The 21,486-nt window shown below is 49.0% G+C and overlaps 1 protein-coding gene across 1 annotated transcript; it reads right to left on the bottom strand.

Annotated features, from left to right (window-relative positions):
- Position 1: 1 nt before the first annotated feature.
- LOC117808993 (helicase with zinc finger domain 2-like) lies at positions 2 to 18,648 on the bottom strand (the record flags this gene model as incomplete). The annotated part of the gene is made up of 9 exons (XM_034678649.1): positions 18,451 to 18,648; positions 10,954 to 13,053; positions 9,074 to 9,257; positions 8,848 to 8,955; positions 6,689 to 7,203; positions 5,975 to 6,607; positions 3,578 to 4,376; positions 3,390 to 3,465; positions 2 to 3,279 (listed from the first exon to the last, which is right to left on the bottom strand). Coding segments are annotated over exons 2-9 (6,954 nt in total), but the record flags the coding sequence as incomplete, so codon positions are not given.
- Positions 18,649 to 21,486: the final 2,838 nt, after the last annotated feature.

Here is a 21,486-nt window from a genome sequence, read left to right on the forward strand (position 1 = left end):
TCGGCGTCACACCTCTTTTCCGTATGCACAGTAAACACTTTGAGAGGTTGCACTCGATGGCCCATTCATCCATCTGTGCCTGAGAGAGGAAGAACCTTCCTGTTAGCATTCCTCTCTGCTCCTGTTTGAAGGTCACCTTCAGGTTCTCGATGATGATGCTGTCCTCTTCATTCACTGCATTGGCAGCAGATTCCATCTCACACAGAGGTGTCCAGATCTCTTTGTACTCCATAGTGTCTCTGTAATAAATCTTTGTGGGGTCATCAGCAGGTTTGGTGAAGCAGGTGATAGGGCTGTGGACGTGTTCCACACAGATCTCAAACTTTGGTTTGATGCGTACCAACTGAACAGCAGGCATGTGGTACCCTCTTCTCAGCTCAGAGGTCATCTGCAGTTGAAGCGTGTCGCCTGTCCTCAGCTCAAAGTTGATCTCAACCTCGTGCCCACTGTGCTGCTGCTGATCCTCTGGCTCCTCTTGATCCTCTGGCTCCTCTTGATCCTCTGGCTCCTCTGGCTCTTCAGAGCTGGATGTGTCAGAGCTGGACTCTCTCAGGTCTTGGTGTGGTTGCATGGCCTCATCCTCCTCCAGTACCTCCTGCTGCTCAGAGCTGCTTGTGTCAGACTCAGAATAAAGTATTTCAGATGACGGGGGCAGAGTGTTTTGTTTTTCCAGTTCTTGTGTTCCTGCTTCCATTATGAGATCCTTTGCAAGTCCCCACTTTTCTTCATCAATTGCTTGAAGTGTTTTTTTCCACACTTCCAGGGGAAGCTCCACACAGGGACCACAGTGTGGAGTTTCCAACTCTTCATGGAATTGCGTGTTGTCAACTGCATAGATCCGCCTTGTCCATTTGAGTCTGACACAGTGATTTGCTTCATCGTGATCTGGTTGGTCTGACAGCTGAAACTCCTTGTACATGATGGGGAGACCCTCAGTGAAAACTTTCTTGTTAAAGGGGAACGACACTGAAAAGCTCTCTCTGGCAGATTCCACACTGACAACGAAGGCCAGTTTAGCAGCGGTCTGGGTTCTCATGCTGACGGCGTAGAAGTGTTGCTCCGCCTTCTGTTCGTACTCTTTGGCCTTCTTCAGGCTGTACTCAGAGTCACTGCACAGACTTGCGATCTCCTTTTCCGTGTATGGAGCGTTCCTGTGACATATGAAAGAGTGCAAAAGCCTCTGCACGACAATGTCCATGTACCTCCATATTGGGGAAGACGCTTGTGTGTAGGATGGCACGCTCAGAGAATAATGGCCTGTGTTAGAGGGACCAGAGGGGATCAGCAGAGCTTTACTGAAGCAGCTTCTGAACTGACTGACGACTGGTTGGAGGAGAGGGTGGATGTCGTCTGCGGCGATAAGATCCACCATTTTGTCTACATCACCAGCCTCAGCAGCGGACTGGATCTCTCTCCACACTTCATGAAGTATGCGGAAGTTTTCACAGTTAGGGGCGTGTCCGTCATCATCTACCCTGCGCCGCACCGCGAAGGACAGCGGGATTAATCCTCCACAGTTCTTCTTCAGCTCTTCGATCTTCTCAGCATCAGGTTCTTCCTGGCAGCGGAGCGGTGTGCAGTACTGGGTCTTGTCTGAACTAATCAGTTTCTTGGATGCATGCGTGTTGTATAACACGCTCAGCTCCTCGATCATCAGATTGGCTTTGCGTTTTCCGGGGACTCTCTTCTCGTCAGGCTGGAAGTAGGCCCAGTCCACGAGCCTCTCCTTCCTCCGAGCTTTGGCGAAACGATACGCCACGCTGACACAGTCCTCCACGGTGGTGAACTCAGGTCTCTGTCCATGTCTTTTAGTGATCTCTTCTCCTGCTGATTTGAAGGACAGCTTTTTGTCTGACTTGATCAGTGACAGCTGAAACTCGGGCTCTTCAATGATCTCATGAGTTTGCTTGTTTACTTTGAACATCAGCGAAACCGCCCTGCGATCCTCACCCTCCAGAAGACTCAAGCTTTCAGTTCTTAAGTGTTCAGGGAGCATGTGATGGGGGTTTGCACCCTTAGGGTAATATGTAGCACCTTGTTGTTTAGCTTGTTCGTCTAATATATCACTAGGATGCACGTAGCTTGCAACATCTGTAATATGGATTCCCAACTCATAAAGGTCTCCAGTTTCCCTGACGCTGATGGCGTCATCCAAGTTCTCTGTTTTTTCAGAGTCAACAGTGAAAGTGCAAACTTCACATCTGTCCTCCCTGTGAATGTCTTCATCCCTCTCAGAGAATCTCATGTCTGGTCCATATCTAACTTTGAATTCTTCATTCAGGATCCTCAGCCCTTCAGTCAAAGACCTTCCCACTGGGATGATGGCTGTGACATTGCCCAGAGGATAATGACACCGTGCCTTCCAGCCAATCACTTGCACCACAAACACATTATTCTGCCTGAGTGATTCATTCATACGTTCTGATGCCACCAGATTCCACTGCCCATAAGCTTCCTGCCATATGGGCATGAAGTTCCGTTTCTTCTTGTTGATCAGTATGCATATTTTGGGCTCAGATCTGCTGAGAGGAATCATCAACCGTTTGATGAACTTTCCATTAGAGGTTTGTCTTGGTTTGCTGTAATCCTCCTCCTGAAGCATGCACACCAGTTCCCGGGCTGATTCAGCTTCCTTGGTGATTCTCACCACTCTTGTTTCCTTTAAGTCCACTTCGTCTCCAGTGAAGGCTTTACCCATGCTGCCTCTTCCCTTAATGTGAACATGCCTGGCCGGGTCATGAAAGGGTATGACGTAACCTCTGTTAGCAGACTCCCTGAACATCTTCCCTTGTGTGTCACATGGCTCCACGTGGTCTTTGTCCTCATCACTGTCACTGTATAATGGTCTGAACTTGGGGTGATTGATAACTTCAGGTTCTTCTTCTTCTGAGCTGTACTCTGTTTTCAGCTGCTCGTATTCATCTTTCAGCTCTTGAAGGATGGCATCACTGAGGCTGTTGCTCTCATCCTCCTGTTCGGACTTTTGGAACCTTGCCGTTTCCATGACGTCTCTTTCAAAGAACTCTTTGGTGAAGTGCTTTGGCTCAACACTGCATTTGCTGATGCAGTGGTCTATGAAGGCCTTCCAGACCCCCGAGCACTTCCCGAAGCAGCAGAGGGCAGCAGCGTCTCCGACCACCACCACGTGAGACTGAGCTCTGGTCATGGCGGTGTTTAAGACCCGGGCATCATTGAACAGCTCCAGGCCAGCCAGGTGAGACGTCTTGAGGCTGTCTCGTGTTTGCACAGCTGTTATCACGACCACTCTGAACTGTTTCCCTGTGAGTGAGAATAAAACACGTCTGTGAAAACAGCAGCAGTTCAACAAACCTTTGTGCCCAACGTACTGTGGGAACGATACAGGAGACTTGAGACTACGTTTAGATTACCTTGAACATTGGCAAGATTCTCCACATGGACTCCAGGGAAGCCTTTCCTGCTCAGTGCCGTGCGGATGCTCCAAACCTTCAAACCGTTACAAACAAATACTCAGAGCTCTGATTTTACCTCATGATGCAGTGTTCAAACATCTTAGCAGACAGGGTCACGGTATCATTGATGTCATATAAATGTTTACCTGCTTTGACTCTGAGAGAACACAGACTGAGCCCTGGTCCTTGTTTCCCCAGGATGATGGCCACTGTTTGAAAACCTCGTTGACTGCTTCAACCACCTGGGCAACCTCTTGTTTGTTGTACCAGGACATGGACACCTTGTCCAAGACACACTCTCCCCTGACATGGTAAAACTTCAGGGCATGGCCGTTGGCTGGAGCGGGTATATTTCCAACAGCTTTGATGATGTCATTCTTACCCACGTAGAAATAAGTGGAGATGAAGTCCAGGATCTCTGAAGTGGAGCGGTAGTTCTCACTGAAGATGATGCGACTGTTGTTTGCAGCCTCACACTTCTGTCCTTGGTAATAGTGGAACAAACGGGTCAGGAGAGTTTGGTCCGAACGGTGATGATCATCCACAGAGAACAGCTTCGGCCCCATTTGCATGTGATCTCCGGCCAAAACCACCCTGGTCTCTGGTCCGGCAAGACCAAGAGCCATCAAAGCTTCACACTCCAGCATCTGAGAGGCCTCATCGATGAGGATGTGGGTGAAGTATCCCTCCGGGAGCTTGAGCTCATACAAACGTTTGGCCATCGATGTGGTGGTGATGACTACGTTGTGATGATCGAGGGCGGCTTTTGTTGGAGGCAGAAAAGACTGTCTGTCTTCAGAGAGGAGACAGTATTTCAAAGTGATGTCATCGGTGGCGAGCAGAGCCTTCCCTTGTTTGTTGGCTTTTATTCGAATGGGCCTGGTTTCACCGTTCCTCTCGTTGATGAATGGATGGAAGTGATGACTGATGTAAAGATCTGCAGAGCTGAGAGAAAGAACATTTCAGGGACTGTCAACATTCAGGACAACATGGTCTAAACACTGCCCAGACGTTCTCTCTCACACATGCATCCTAAATCTCAAAGGGAAGCATTCGAGTAGATCAGAGGGAGCTGACTGAGGCGGGCAGAAGACCGTGTGAAGCAGTGACGGGCAGAAGACCGTGTGAAGCAGTGACGGGCAGAAGACCGTGTGAAGCAGTGACGGGCAGAAGACCGTGTGAAGCAGTGACGGGCAGAAGACCGTGTGAAGCAGTGACGGGCAGAAGACCGTGTGAAGCAGTGACGGGCAGAAGACCGTGTGAAGCAGTGACGGGCAGAAGACCGTGTGAAGCAGTGACGGGCGATTTGAACGGGGTTTAAACTAGAGGCTGACATTTTTTTGGGAATCCCACGAGTCATAGGATTCCCACAGGATGGGAGTGGGAGTGAGTTCTCTGATATTATATCATCTCTGTATGAGGCACAGTATAACACAGTGCGACGTGTGTCTGCATGTCATTTCAACATGAAACTCCAGGAGGAGCTCTGGCTCGTGTTTGTATAGTGATCCAGGTAACTGGACTAAGGTGTGAAGGACTCTGTTTCATGTTTTGGGTCAAAGGTGACATATTCTGCTCTTCTTCATCAACATATATTGGTCTAAGAGGTCCCAAAACATGTCTTTAAAGTTTATTCCTCATAAAAACTCTTTGAAATCAGATTCTGGTCTGCCTGTAAACCCCTCTTTTTCAGCCCTGCTCAGAACAGGCTGTTTTCTGTGTCTGTGCCTTTAAATGAGAATGAGCTCTCTGACCACGCCCCTTCAGGTAGTGGGCGTGGCCTCCTCGGCTGTCCAGCACGTTGATCTAATGTTTCCATGTTGGCTGAATATACACGGCTGCTCACAGACCTGCGTTACTTCAACCCTCTGAATCTGATCCAGAATCTGATCCTGACGGAGAGGCGCCTGCAGCAGGACCTTTCTGAACCATTGGTCACAGATTTAGTGTTTCTTGTTGTTTTATTTGTCAGCATGTCGACGTGTGTCTTGGTACACAGCTACCAACATGTAGCTATGTGGCTATGCTAACTAGCGCTAGCACTTATCCATGAAAACTAAAAATCCTCCACTAGATCTTCAAATCTGCAGACAGTGGGGAGTCAAAGCGACCTTTGTGTTTATTAAGACAGCCTACAACTAGCATGCCTCCCTCCTAAGCTCCTTGTTAGCACACATGTGTGCAGGGAATGAAAAACGGAGGAGGGGTTGAGTTGTATTTTATACAGTCTATGGGCTGAACAAGCTCCGAGCTCTGACTTCCTGTTACAGACCGGATGGCGTTGTGACGTATGAAAAACACTGAAAACTGAAACGGCTGGTTTCAGCACACATTTACAGAAAGGTGGAGAAATCAGAACAGGGGCAGGATGGAGTCTTTGACTGTCTCAGGGGGTTTGTAGACAGGGACACAGATTTCAGGGAGAGAACCATTAAAGAGTCCAGTCTGCATGATATGTCACCTTTAATGTGATGTAGTTTGTGGCGAGTTCACAGGTGGACAGGACTGAATGATTGTTTGTTGGGAGTCGTTCTGTGTGTTACCTGTTGGTGTAGGTGCAGATCAGCACTTTGTTGTGTGGCCGCTCACACAGCTCTCGGGCGGCTGTAGCCAGGGTGAAGGTTTTGCCGGTCCCAAACGGTCCATAAATGAGGAGCGGTGCCACGTTCTTGGGGTCATTGGAGTTCCCTGTGATGAAGTGAATCGATGACAGCTGCTTTGCGTTCAGCTTCTCGTGCAGGATATTACTCACGGGAACCCTGCAGGTTTTGAGGTCTGGTAGCACTCTCTTTGTGTCAGGGAGGAGGTCTACAGCCCTGTGCATGGTGCAGAAGCTGATGCGGTGCAGCTGAAACTGTACCTCCATTTGATACGACTCATTGCTCCTGAGTGAAAGATCAGAGCAGCATTTTCTAGACAGCTGCAGAAACATCTGGTTCTCACTGGTTCGGTCCTGCAGGATGCTGGCTTCGTAGACCTTCGAGTGTCCATCATCTGAAGGGGCGATCAGGCTGGACTGGATGCTTCGTTTTAGGACCTGACCCTCAGGGGTGTCTGGTGTGAGGTTGCAAGGAATCGAGACAGCACAGTAGAGTTGTCCTGGAGGAGCAATCATGGGGCCGTATTTGGTGCTTCTCAGTTTATCCATGGTCCTAACTTCACCGCGAACATTTAGCCTGAAGGAAACGAAGGACAGAGGCTCAGCACTGTTTCAAAGACCTGAACCTGATAAAAGAAGAAGGAGTGAAGTGTATTACCGTGAAATGATCTGGTCCTCTGCTCGCTCTTCGTCATAGAGGAAGCCGTGCATTCTCTCTCTGTAGTTCTGGTGGTCCAGAGGGGTCTGCTTGTTGTGGGAGGATTTATAAAGGAAGTTAATCTGAGGAGGTTTGTACTCCTTCAGCAGCTCCTCCTGTTCTTCTTTCCTGGATGAACATGGGATGATGAGCCGGTTCCCTCGATGCCAGCGCTCAGCGGTCTGAACAGCAGCAGCTCGGCTCTCAGCTGGTTCCTCAGAGTCCTCCAGGGACAGCTGGCCGACTCTGACTCTGAGTTTCTTCAGCAGAACAGGCCTCATGTTGAAGTCCAGCACTAACCACTGTTCGTACAGGCCAGGGTTGATGGATGTGAAGGACACGGTGAGGTCGTAGGCCGTGTCCCCTGTGACGAAGGCTTTGCCTGTCGAGTAGATGCAGGGCACAGAGGTGGTCTCACCCAGGCTGAATGAAGCTCCTGGTTCCTGCTTCAGCAGCGCGACGTGGACAAGCTGTCTCTGTTAGTGAAGAAGAACTCATCACACACTGATCCATTCAGATACACCTGAGGCACTAAGGTTAGCATCTCATCACACACTGATCCATTCAGATACACCTGAGGCACTAAGGTTAGCATCTCATCACACACTGATCCATTCAGATACACCTGATGCACTAAGGTTAGCATCTCATCACACACTGAACAACCATTCAGATACACCTGAGGCACTAAGGTTAGCATCTCATCACACACTGATCCATTCAGATACACCTGATGCACTAAGGTTAGCATCTCATCACACACTGATCCATTCAGATACACCTGATGCACTAAGGTTAGCATCTCATCACACACTGATCCATTCAGATACACCTGAGGCACTAAGGTTAGCATCTCATCACACACTGAACAACCATTCAGATACACCTGAGGCACTAAGGTTAGCATCTCATCACACACTGATCCATTCAGATACACCTGATGCACTAAGGTTAGCATCTCATCACACACTGAACAACCATTCAGATACACCTGAGGCACTAAGGTTAGCATCTCATCACACACTGATCCATTCAGATACACCTGATGCACTAAGGTTAGCATCTCATCACACACTGATCCATTCAGATACACCTGAGGCACTAAGGTTAGCATCTCATCACACACTGAACAACCATTCAGATACACCTGAGGCACTAAGGTTAGCATCTCATCACACACTGATCCATTCAGATACACCTGAGGCACTAAGGTTAGCATCTCATCACACACTGATCCATTCAGATACACCTGAGGCACTAAGGTTAGCATCTCATCACACACTGAACAACCATTCAGATACACCTGAGGCACTAAGGTTAGCATCTCATCACACACTAATCCATTCAGATATACCTGATGCCCGTTAGCATGTGATCTGTGAGAGTACCATGTGTGAGAGAAAGATTCATATAAAGATAGCCTGGACATCCTTCTACTTTATTATTTCCCATGTATTAACTTTACTTTTTGGGACGCAACAATCACAAAGAAAGTCCTGGAGGGACTGGTTAGAGAGTCACAGATAAACACCTTCCACCCTGTGAAGTGGGAACACTGGGATCCTAGCTCACCCCCTTCCCCCCAACCCCCAACCCCCCCATCACTTACTTTAACTCTTCCTGTCCCATTAAAGTTACTAACCATAGACCTTTCTGGTGTCCCTGAGCTCCCTTGTCTTGTAGGTTCCTCTGAGCTGCCGTAGGCGTCCTCCTGCTGCGGACGTTCTGGACTCCAGCGGCAACAGCTACTACTACTCGTCTCATCACTATCACCGCTCCCTCTCTCTCTCTTCATCTCCCTCTATCCCTCTCTCCAACACGGTCTCAGCAGATGTGTGTCTAACATGAGTCTGGTCCTGCTGGAGGTTTCTGCCTGTTAAAGGAAGTTTGTCCTCTCCGCTGTAACTAGCTAAATACTGTGAGGTGCAATTCTCATGGTGGATTAAGGTGGGGTCAGACTGAGTCCTACCCGGTCTTGGTGTTGGGTCTCTGTTCATAATTTGACATAGAGTGGTCTAGACCTGCTCTGTTTGTAAAAGCGTCTTGAGATAACGTTTGTTGTGATTTGGGGCGATACAAATAAAGGTTGATGATGATGAAGGGAGGAGTAACAATCGTACCTCTGTTTCCACCTGGAAGTGCCACTGCAGTGTCCCATCGCTCTGCTCACAGCGCACACTCAGGTCTTCATCACAGGAGACACTGACATCATCCACCTGTTCTGATACCTGTTCAGGGACACACAGTGACGCACGGATCAATAAAGACGGTATAGTGATGACCCACAGAGTCCAGGAGGGGGCGACTCCTCTGCCTGTGGGGGAGTCACAGAGGCCTGGTACTCACAACGTGCACTTCGTTGCTGCTGTTCCTGTACTCCTCCAGCAGCTTCTCGCTGTAGCACATCAGACCCTGCTCCTCAATGTTGTGTCTGATCTCCTTCTCCTCTGCAGCTCGCATCATCCACTCCTGCAGCTCCTCCATCGTGTGAGCTTTGGGACACCTGATGCCGTACTCACATGTTTGTGGTCTGCAAAGGAGAGTGATTATTAAAGCACAGAATGAAGAATGAGTCATCCCAAACACTGCTGTAACAGTACAGAGGGTTCAAACACTGCTGTAACAGTACAGAGGGTTCAAACACTGCTGTAACAGTACAGAGGGTTCCAAAGCTGCTGTAACAGCACAGAGGGTTCAAACACTGCTGTAACAGTACAGAGGGTTCAAACACTGCTGTAACAGTACAGAGGGTTCAAACACTGCTGTAACAGTACAGAGGGTTCAAACACTGCTGTAACACTACAGAGGGTTCAAACACTGCTGTAACAGCACAGAGGGTTCAAACACTGCTGTAACACTACAGAGGGTTCAAACACTGCTGTAACAGCACAGAGGGTTCAAACACTGCTGTAACAGCACAGAGGGTTCAAACACTGCTGTAACAGCACAGAGGGTTCAAACACTGCTGTAACAGCACAGAGGGTTCAAACACTGCTGTAACAGTACAGAGGGTTCAAACACTGCTGTAACAGTACAGAGGGTTCAAACACTGCTGTAACAGTACAGAGGGTTCAAACACTGCTGTAACAGCACAGAGGGTTCAAACACTGCTGTAACAGTACAGAGGGTTCAAACGCTGCTGTAACAGCACAGAGGGTTCAAACACTGCTGTAACAGTACAGAGGGTTCAAACACTGCTGTAACAGCACAGAGGGTTCAAACACTGCTGTAACAGTACAGAGGGTTCAAACACTGCTGTAACAGTACAGAGGGTTCAAACACTGCTGTAACAGCGCAGAGGGTTCAAACACTGCTGTAACAGTACAGAGGGTTCAAACACTGCTGTAACAGTACAGAGGGTTCAAACACTGCTGTAACAGTACAGAGGGTTCAAACACTGCTGTAACAGTACAGAGGGTTCAAACACTGCTGTAACAGCACAGAGGGTTCAAACACTGCTGTAACAGTACAGAGGGTTCAAACACTGCTGTAACAGTACAGAGGGTTCAAACACTGCTGTAACAGTACAGAGGGTTCAAACGCTGCTGTAACAGCACAGAGGGTTCAAACACTGCTGTAACAGCACAGAGGGTTCAAACACTGCTGTAACAGCACAGAGGGTTCAAACACTGCTGTAACAGTACAGAGGGTTCAAACACTGCTGTAACAGTACAGAGGGTTCAAACACTGCTGTAACAGCACAGAGGGTTCAAACACTGCTGTAACAGTACAGAGGGTTCAAACGCTGCTGTAACAGCACAGAGGGTTCAAACACTGCTGTAACAGCACAGAGGGTTCCAAAGCTGCTGTAACAGTACAGAGGGTTCAAACACTGCTGTAACAGCACAGAGGGTTCCAAAGCTGCTGTAACAGTACAGATGGGGGGTTTTAACACTGCTGTAACAGCACAGAGGGGGGGTTTTAACACTGCTGTAACAGCACAGAGGGGGGGGGGTTTTAACACTGCTGTAACAGCACAGAGGGGGGCTTTAACACTGCTGTAACAGCACAGAGGGGGGGTTCTAACACTGCTGTAACAGCACAGAGAGGGGGTTTAAAGGTGACATTCTGCTCTTTAAGCCTTTTAATGTAGTCCCCCTGCCTTGAGGGGCGCTGTCTCTTACTCTAATGAGTTATACAGGGAGAGTCCTGCTCCAGCTGACCATCACCAGACATGGACTCACCCTGATCCTGTTCTAAGACAGTGGGTTAGTCGTGATGCTTACCTCTCACACAGCCAGATGTCTGCCCGCGGGCCGTGTGGAGGCCGTCGTCCTCTCCACCTGGTGGTGGTGTCCTCAGAGAGTAACTGAGCATGCTCCAGAGAAGAGCAGTGTTTGTAGAAGCTCTCGGGGGAGGACAGGACCAGGAGGCAGACTTTGCAGTACATGGTCCCGCGTTCGGGTTGTGTGTGACCGGTCTGACTCAGCTTGAGGAGATGAGGTCGAACAGAGAGGCCGCTGTGCTCCGCCCTCCACACCGACATCTCCACGTCGCTCTGGGCCGAGCGGCAGTGACCGGCCGGGTGCCAGCAGGGCTTCCCCTGCCTGACATGGCTGCAGAATTTAAACTCACAGTTTGAGGGGAGAAGGCGCACCTGGCTGTAGACCTGCTTCCCGCTGCTCTCTGCCAGGTGGTGGACTAAGACGGGCTCCCAGGTGTGCCTTGCGTCTGATGAACAGGTGGCGTTCCATCTCTTGCGGCTCAGTTTCTTCTCATGGAAGCAGTCTCTGCATAACTCCATGAACCCCCCTGGGAACTGTTGGAGGATGCTTTCAGCGGTCCGTTCAGGCGTGAGCAGAGTGGGCTCAGACTCGACCACGAGTCTGATGAACTGGTCTCTGTCCAGGTCCAGGTCTCTGACATGGTTCCAAACAGTCGCCTCCTCGAAGCTTCGAGCAAACGTGCATTTTTGTCCGTGTTGAGAACACCCGAAGCCCTCAGAGAAGAACATACACTCCTGGTAGAAGACATTACGTCCAAACTGTCCTGATGTGGGCCGCTCAGAGACCGGGCGCCACAGCTGAGAGGTCTTGGATTTGGCTAAAAGAAGATTTCTCCTACATGTATGACCGACAGAGCGAACTGTGAAGGTGATATCCTTCTCTTTGGTGCAACATAACTCACACGCTGCCTTCAAATCCAGAGTGTCCAGCAGGTCAGTGAGAGGTCCAGAGCCGTCAGAGACCCTCTCAGAGACCCCCTCAGAGACCCTCTCAGACTGAGCGATCAGGTGACAGAGGAGCCCATGGTCCACTCTGTGTTGCTTCTCAAAGGTCCACACGGCGGCCTCCTCTTGGCTCCGGGCGAAAGAGCAGCGGTTCTTGTGTTGGGTGCATCCAAAGCCCTCCTTGAAGAAGTAGCAGACCTCATAGCGGCTGGGGTTCGGGAAGGTGGGGCGCTTGCAGACCGGTCTCCATGTGCTGCCGTCCTTCACTCTGCAGAGCAGCAGACCGTGCTCACATCGGTGCTGCACGGACCTTAACGCGTAGGTGATTTCTCCGTGTTTGATGCAGCACTGACCGCACGCCAGCCGGAGGTCATACGTGGACAGAAGGGGCGCCAGTTTGGTCTCATTGGCTGACATGATGAAACTCTCATACTGATGAAGGCGGCAGCTGGACGGAGGCGAGACTGAACGCACGCCGGTGTGTTCGCCCTGCAGACTGGACGCACGCCGGTGTGTTCGCCCTGCAGACTGAACGTACGCCGATGTGTTCGCCCTGCAGACTGGACGCACGCCGGTGTGTTCGCCCTGCAGACTGGACGCACGCCGGTGTGTTCTCCCTGCAGACTGGACGCACGCCGATGTGTTTGCCCTGCAGACTGGACGCACGCCGGTGTGTTCTCCCTGCAGACTGGACGCACGCCGGTGTGTTCTCCCTGCAGACTGGACGCACGCCGATGTGTTTGCCCTGCAGACTGGACGCACGCCGGTGTGTTCGCCCTGCAGACTGGACGCACGCCGGTGTGTTCGCCCTGCAGACTGAACGCACGCCGGTGTGTTCGCCCTGCAGACTGGACGCACGCCGGTGTGTTCTCCCTGCAGACTGGACGCACGCCGGTGTGTTCTCCCTGCAGACTGAACGTACGCCGGTGTGTTCGCCCTGCAGACTGGACGCACGCCGGTGTGTTCTCCCTGCAGACTGGACGCACGCCGGTGTGTTCGCCCTGCAGACTGGACGCACGCCGGTGTGTTCTCCCTGCAGACTGGACGCACGCCGATGTGTTCTCCCTGCAGACTGGACGCACGCCGGTGTGTTCGCCCTGCAGACTGGACGCACGCCGGTGTGTTCGCCCTGCAGACTGGACGCACGCCGATGTGTCTGAAAGAGACGAGAGGAAAGGAAAGACGTTTATCAGTATTTCACTTCACAGACTTTATTCTTCTTCTGAACACTTTGAAAGCTCTCCACAGACTGACCTCAGATCTGCCTGAGAAACAGACCCAGACCCAGACCCACAACCAGAACCAGACCCACAACCAGACCTACAGACTGACCTCAGATCTGCCTCAGAAACAGACCCACAACCAGACCTACAGACTGACCTAAGTATGAACCAGAACTCTTGAACCAGAGTCAGAGAGATGGAGTGGAATCAAACACAGCCAGCCAAACCCCCACCAACAACCCCTTTCGCAACCCGTCCCACAATCTGGCAGACAACCACAACCCGGTCAACGACCCAGCTCACAGCCTGTCCACATCAACAACTAAACTTTGAACCCCAGTGACCTCTACAAACGCTGATAACAAAGACTTTCTGCCGCCGGGAGACTCAGAGCACTTTCTCTCCTCTGTCCTCTCTACTCTCCTCTCTCCCCCCTCTCTCTCCTCCCTCCTTCCCTCCTCCCTCTCCCTCCTCTCTCCTCTGTCCTCTCTCCCCCTCTCCTCCCTCCCTCCCTCCTCTCTCCTCCCTCTCTCTCCTCCCTCCTTCCCTCCTCTCTCCTCTGTCCTCTCTACACTCCTCTCTCCCCCCTCTCTCTCCTCCCTCCTTCCCTCCTCCCTCTCCCTCCTCTCTCCTCCCTCCTCCCTCCCTCCCTCCATCCTATCTCCTCCCTCTCTCTGTGTCTGTAGATAACACCTTCTGTTTAATGCCCTCATGTTGGATGTGATTAAATACTGTGACCGTGTAATCAGCGGACTCTGGAAGCTCCACACTGATAAACAGACTTCTTACAGAGGCCACGCCCCCTTCTTTCAGGCGCCAGTTTGGTGTCATGGTGAAGTCCTGCACCCCGTGTACAGAGCTAATGATCCCCTTCACTGCGTGTCATTCCCCCCTCACTGTCCAATGGTCCTGGGTGATCCAGCGTCCTCTCCATAAACCCAGAACAGACTAACTGCACCTGTCCACAGAGGTGTCCCTGACTCCCTGTCCCCCTGTCTGTCTGACTCACTGTCTCCCTGTCTCACTGTCTCCCTGTCTCCCTGTCTCAGTGTCTCTCTGCCTCCCTGACTCACTGTCTCCCTGTCTCCCTGCCTCCCTGTCTCACTGACTCACTGTCTCCCTGTCTCCCTGCCTCCCTGTCTCACTGTCTCCCTGTCTCACTGTCTCCCTGCCTCCCTGTCTCACTGTCTCTCTGCCTCCCTGACTCACTGTCTCCCTGTCTCCCTGCCTCCCTGTCTCACTGTCTCCCTGTCTCCCTGCCTCCCTGCCTCCCTGTCTCACTGTCTCCCTGTCTCCCTGCCTCCCTGTCTCACTGTCTCCCTGTCTCCCTGACTCACTGTCTCACTGTCTCTCTGCCTCCCTGTCTCACTGTCTCTCTGTTTCCCTGTCTCACTGTCTCCCTGCCTCCCTGTCTCCCTGTCTCCCTGTCTCCCTGCCTCCCTGTCTCACTGTCTCCCTGTCTCCCTGCCTCCCTGTCTCACTGTCTCCCTGTCTCCCTGACTCACTGTCTCACTGTCTCTCTGCCTCCCTGTCTCACTGTCTCTCTGTTTCCCTGTCTCACTGTCTCCCTGCCTCCCTGTCTCCCTGTCTCACTGTCTCCCTGTCTCCCTGCCTCCCTGTCTCCCTGTCTCCCTGTCTCCCTGACTCCCTGACTCCCTGACAGCTCAGGTTGTTAATCTAAGAGAACACCACAGAAGTGTGACCCCATAGAAGCAGACGGACAGGCAGGTATCATTCTGAGCAACACAACAGTTAGCCTGTTAGCATGAAGAGACTCAGCTGGTCTGTTTTAGATGGTGCTATATTTCATCACAGATGGATTCACTGAATCAACACGTGAGAGGAGATAAGCGCGAGTAGCAAAGACATTTCAACACGGCTTTAAAATCCTTTTGAAAAAAAATTTAAAAAAAAAAAAAAAAATTGAAAAAAAAAAAAAAAATTGAAAAATAAAATTTGACAAAAAAAAAAAAGATTTTTTTTGGGAAAAAAAAACATTTCGAATTTTTTTTTTTGAAAAAGAACATTTTGAATTTTTTTTTGACAAAAATAATTTTTACAAAAAAACCTTGACAAAAAAGTTAACCCAGAGTCTGTCAAAAAAATAAAATTTCCTCAAATTTTAAATTGTGCTCCAAAAGCAGAAAAACATGAAAAGAAGTGAAAATGTTGGACCTGTAGTTATAAACATGTAAAAAGCAACGAATGAATCAACACAACAGTTAGCCTGTTAGCATGAAGAGACTCAGCTGGTCTGTTTTAGACAAGAGTACCCTACTGCAGGCAAGATGGCGCCGCCACAACATCCACACCGGAAGTCCATACCGGAAGTCCATACCGGAAGTTACAAAGCTAAAAACGTTGCAATAACACCCACACCGGAAGTCCTTCAAAAAAATAAAAGCCTTGAAAAACAGGAACGTGAACGCAAAATAAAAGCCTTCAAAAACACGTAGGTTTACGCGTAATTCTATGAACTTTTTTGCACTTACATTTTAATCGTATCAGTATTATTGACTAGTTGATTGACTCCAAAAGTGTATAGGCTGTTGAGAATTCAAGTTACTTAGAAGCCTGCACGAATCACTAAGTTATAGTGTTAACGTCTCAGCCATGCACAGCCTTTTGTTCCGAGTGTGTTGAAATACTTAAAGCTGATTATGATGCTGCCGTGATGACATCTGCATATGCCTCTCTTGTTTTGTCTGGGTCATATGTTATTTTATGTTGTGTTAGCCTGACTGTACCTCACCTGTGGTGTGTGTCCTGCCCCTGCACACCTGCATCCCTTTGACTGATTCCCCCAGTGACCCCTCTTCCTTCCTGCACAGCTGTTCCCCACAGGTTCATTATGATAACTGTGCAGCGTGCAGGAGTCTCTTTCCATGGGGACTTGTCACATTATCTAAGTTTGCTGTAGTGTTTGTTCCAAATTACCTTGCATGCTGTCTGCCTATGTGATCACATGTATAGATTAATGAATGAATGAAATACAGATCCAGAGTAGATCCACAGTCACGAGAGAAGAGCAGAGTGTTATCTATGGTGCAGGGGCGAGTGGAGGAGGAAAATGTAGAGGTGTGTGGTGACTGTTTCTTTTTTAACATAATTTGTAACACGTTCCAATGACACAGTGACAGGGGTGTTCATTAACCACAAGAACAAACGGAGGGAATGGTTTCTCCTTCTATTTTGAGACATTAGATGGGCGTAAACACTCTGAGCTTGTCAAACAGTTTAATTCAGATTGACTGCTTGATGCATGTACACCAATGTCTTAACAAGATCACTTTATTTGGCGTCCATGAAAACATTGAAGTTGGAACCTTCAATTAGAATGACTAGAAAAACTGCAAATGTATACATAGCTACTGTTTCTTTCCATCCAACCCCTACTTGAAATGTAGAATTATACTTTATTTTATGTTCTTTTAATGTTATATGTATGATGTCTTAACCCTTTTGTATTGATAATGTTGTACTTGAAAAAGAACAATGCACTTTTGCTATTACAAACTCCAAATCAACATAAAATATTAGGACTAAAATATTTCAACTTGAGGCACCACTGTCAGCCACTGATGATAGATGTACAGTACACATTTCTGGGGAGCCTCTGTTGTTTTTGTGGTGAATATAGATCTCTGTGTACAGCTTGAGTGTATTTTCCCTCTTACTTACAGTCTTCTCCTTCTCATCCCCTCCCCCCACACACACTAACACTCTACATTATTCTGTTCTTCATACACAGCGGGATCTCTCTCACTCACTCTCTCTATCACAATTAGCTTTCTGCTAATTGATTTAGCAGCGACAGACTAATGCAATCAATACGCTACACGAAGAAGAAACTTCCAGTTCGAAGCATCCGGCATTGGGTAGAGGGGGTTAAAGAATCACTTCCGGTATGGACTTCCGGTGTGGATGTTGTGGCGGCGCCATCTTGCCTGCAGTAGGGTGCCTCTCGTTTTAGATGGTGCTATATTTCATCACAGATGGATTCACTGAATCAACACGTGAGAGGAGATAGGCGCGAGTAGCAAAGACGTTTCAACACGGCTTTAAAATCCTTTTGAAAAAAAAATTGAAAAAAAAAAAATAATTGAAAAAAAATTTGACCAAAAAAAAAAAGAATTTTTTTGGGGGAAAAAAAACATTTTGAAATTTTTTTTTGAAGAAAAACATTTTGAAATTTTTTATTGAAAAAAACATTTCGAATTTTTTTTTTTTGAAAAAGAACATTTTGAAATTATTTGTTGAAAAAAACATTTCGCAATTTTTTTTTGAAAAAAAACATTTCGCAATTTTTTTTTGAAAAAAAACATTTCGCAATTTTTTTTGAAAAAAAACATTTTGAATTTTTTTTGAAAAAAAACATTTTGAATTTTTTTTTTGGAAAAAAACATTTTGAATTTTTTTTTTGGAAAAAAACATTTTGAATTTTTTTTGGACAAAAATAATTTTTACAAAAAAACCTTGACAAAAAAGTTGACCCGGAGTCTGTCAAAAAAATTAATTTTCCTCAAATTTGAAATTGTGCTCCAAAAGCAGAAAAACATGAAAAGAAGTGAAAATTTTGGGCCTGCTGTTATAAACATGTAAAAAGCAACGACTGGATCAACACGTGAGAGGAGATAAGCGCGAGTAGCAAAGACGTTTCAACACGGCTTTAAAATCCTTTTGAACTCAAAAAGCCGTGATCGCAGAGATCGCCCGGTGTTTTGGTTTAAACGGCGACCCTGTTAACTGGAGACTCTCAGCCGGATGCATCCCTCATAAACGTCTTTAGACCATCATTAAATATCTGATGAGGATATTTTGAAATCTTAATAAAAACTAAACTAGTTTGGATTCCCAGGAACTCCCTCTGTGTTTCAACAGCCCTCCTGCAGAGACCTCAGGGTGACAGGAACCCCTCCAGGCTTCATGTGGAAACCTGACTTTAGACAGCCTGTTGAACCACGTGAGGTCCCTGTGTGTCCGCTAGATGGCGCTGCTGAGCTTCATCTGAAACAATAGGCGCTCAGCTGGGCAGAGTGACGTCACACAGCACATTATCAGGAAGTGATATTTTAATGAGAAATTAAACTTTAATTAAAATAACTTCATCAACAACCAGCTGTTCACACAGAGGTAAACAACAACAACAACAACAACTCTAATAACAACAACAACAACAACAACTCTAATAACAACAACAACAACTCTAATAACAACAACTACTATTATTATTAGCACTATAACAACAGCTATTATTATCACTACAGCAAACATAACAACAACAACATTTATAACAACAACATCAACACTGATCAGAGGAGAAGACTCACCGTCCTGTCTGTCTGAATGAAGAGGTGATCCCGCGCAGACTCAGTGACCTCCTGGTGGTTCAGGTAACAGACTGACCCTCAGAGGCAGCGCGTGCTCTCCCCGAGCTCAGGTGAATGAAGATCAACCCTCGAGCCGCAGCCTCGCGCTGTGTGAGGGGAGTGGTGTGTGTGAGTGTGTGTGTGTGTGTGTGTGTGAGAGAGAGTGTGTGTGAGTGTGTGTGTGTGTGGAGCTCTTAATTAAGTTTCGTTTCTGCTGCTTGGCGTCAAGTGCAGCGTTGCGCATGCGCCCTTCCTGTTTAGATGAAGTCTCATGCGGCGCTCCCAGCTGAGAGGAAGAGTCTTCTTCAGAAACACTCTTCCTCAGGAGGAGGTGTGGGAAGGGGACTTACTCTGATCCAGATTATATGAGACCAGAAGGTTCAGGTATCAGACTCAGAGGTTTGTTAAATCACTCAGAACCAAACACCAACGACCCCTTAAAGGGACACTACGGGTCGTTAGAAGCAGTGATGGTTCTCACTCTGAAAGGTTCCTGTGGGATCCTCACGGACTACAGATGTTCTGATCTCTGCAGCTGTGGGGCGGGCAGGAAGGAGCCCAGTCCAGGGTCACAGAGCACCTCGGTCTTCTTCAGGGACGCCGTAATCTCTACTCTGTGTCAGGAGTGCAGACCCTGTCTCCTGTCAGCTCTCTGAAGACCAGAACTAAACTCACAGAGACCAGAACCAAACTCACAGAGACCAGAACCAAACTCACAGAGATCAGAACTAAACTCACAGAGACCAGAACCAAACTCACAGAGACCAGAACCAAACTCACAGAGACCAGAACTAAACTCACAGAGACCAGAACAGAGACCAGAACTAAACTCACAGAGACCAGAACCAAACTCACAGAGACCAGAACTAAACTCACAGAGACCAGAACCAAACTCACAGAGATCAGAACTAAACTCACAGAGACCAGAACCAAACTCACAGAGACCAGAACCAAACTCACAGAGATCAGAACTAAACTCACAGAGACCAGAACTAAACTCAGACCAGAACTAAACTCACAGAGACCAGAACTAAACTCACAGAGACCAGAACTAAACTCACAGAGACCAGAACAGAGACCAGAACTAAACTCACAGAGACCAGAACTAAACTCACAGAGACCAGAACCAAACTCACAGAGACCAGAACCAAACTCACAGAGATCAGAACTAAACTCACAGAGACCAGAACCAAACTCACAGAGACCAGAACTAAACTCACAGAGACCAGAACAGAGACCAGAACTAAACTCACAGAGACCAGAACAGAGACTAGAACTTAAGTCACAGAGACCAGAACTAAACTCACAGAGACCAGAACCAAACTCACAGAGACCAGAACCAAACTCACAGAGACCAGAACTAAACTCACAGAGACCAGAACTAAACTCACAGAGACCAGAACAGAGACCAGAACTAAACTCAGAGACCAGAACTAAACTCACAGAGACCAGAACAGAGACTAGAACTTAAGTCACAGAGACCAGAACTAAACTCACAGAGACCAGAACTAAAGTCACAGAGACCAGAACTAAACTCACAGAGACCAGAACTAAACTCACAGAGACCAAACGTCATTTAGGGGTCTTTAACTCTCAGACCACAAGGTGACGGTACCACAAGGTGACGGTACCACAAGGTGACGGTCCACCACAAGGTGACGGTACCACAAGGTGACGGTCCACCACAAGGTGACGGTCCACCACAAGGTGACGGTACCACAAGGTGACGGTCCACCACAATGGGGACAGTTCAGGAGGTGGTTTTGTTCAGACTGTCAGAGTACGGCTGAAGTGATCTCACATGTCAGGTATTCAACAGGTGCAGTAAACTGGAGGAGTGGCTCAGGTGAGTTCAACAAAGAGAGCCGCTGAGTAATCTAAAGAATTAGTCCTTCATTAAAGTTCAGCTGGGTCCTTTATTTCAACGTGACCTCATTAAAACCAAAACCCACAAATCCAACCGGTTCCTGAACGCAGCACCAACCTGAGAACCAGGTGTTCAAATCCAGTCTGGGCAGAAGGTTACACCACATGGTCTAGATCAGAGCTCCATGTTCCTGATGGGACTCAGAGGCCTGAAGAGGCCGTCAAGAACTGTTCTCCTGATTGAGTCCTTAATCAGCTTCACACATGAAGGGGGCGTGGCCTCTGAGTCAGTTTATCAGAGATGTTCCTGATGATGATGACACGGTCCATCCAACATGAGGGCATCAAACACAAGGTCTTATCTACAGACACAGAGAGAGGGAGGAGGGAGGGGAGGAGAGAGGGAGAGGGAGCAGGGAGGAGAGAGGGAGCAGGGAGGGAGGAGAGAGGGGAGCATGGAGGAGAGAGGGAGCAGGGAGGGAGGAAGGAGAGAGGGAGCAGGGAGGAGAGAGGGAGCAGGGAGGGAGGAGAGAGGGAGCAGGGAGGAGAGAGGGAGGAGAGAGGGAGGAGAGAGGGAGCAGGGAGGAGAGAGGGAGGAGAGAGGGAGCAGGGAGGGAGGAGAGAGGGAGGAGAGAGGGAGCAGGGAGGAAGAGGGAGGAGAGAGGGAGCAGGGAGGGAGGAGAGGAGGGAGCAGGGAGGAGAGAGGGAGGAGGAGAGGGAGCAGGGAGGGAGGAGAGAGGGAGGAGAGAGGGAAGCAGGGAGGAGAGAGGGAGCAGGAGGGAGGAGAGAGGGAGCAGGGAGGGAGGAGAGAGGGAGGAGGGAGGGAGGAGAGAGGGAGCAGGGAGGAGAGAGGGAGGAGAGAGGGAGCAGGGCAGGGAGGGAGGAGAGAGGGAGCAGGGAGGGGAGGGGAGGAGAGAGGGAAGCAGGGAGGGAGGAGAGAGGGAGCAGGGAGGGGAGGAGAGAGGGAGCAGGGAGGAGAGAGGGAGGAGAGAGGGAGCAGGGAGGGAGGAGAGAGGGAGGAGAGGGAGGGGGAGGGGAGAGAGAGGGAGAGAGGGAGCAGGGAGGGGAGAGGAGAGAGGGAGCAGGGAGGGAGGAAGAGGAGCAGGGAGGAGGAGAGAGAGGGAGCAGGGA

This window comes from Notolabrus celidotus, unplaced genomic scaffold, assembly GCF_009762535.1.
Source record: "Notolabrus celidotus isolate fNotCel1 unplaced genomic scaffold, fNotCel1.pri scaffold_196_arrow_ctg1, whole genome shotgun sequence".
Classification (NCBI taxonomy): Eukaryota; Metazoa; Chordata; class Actinopteri; order Labriformes; family Labridae; genus Notolabrus; species Notolabrus celidotus.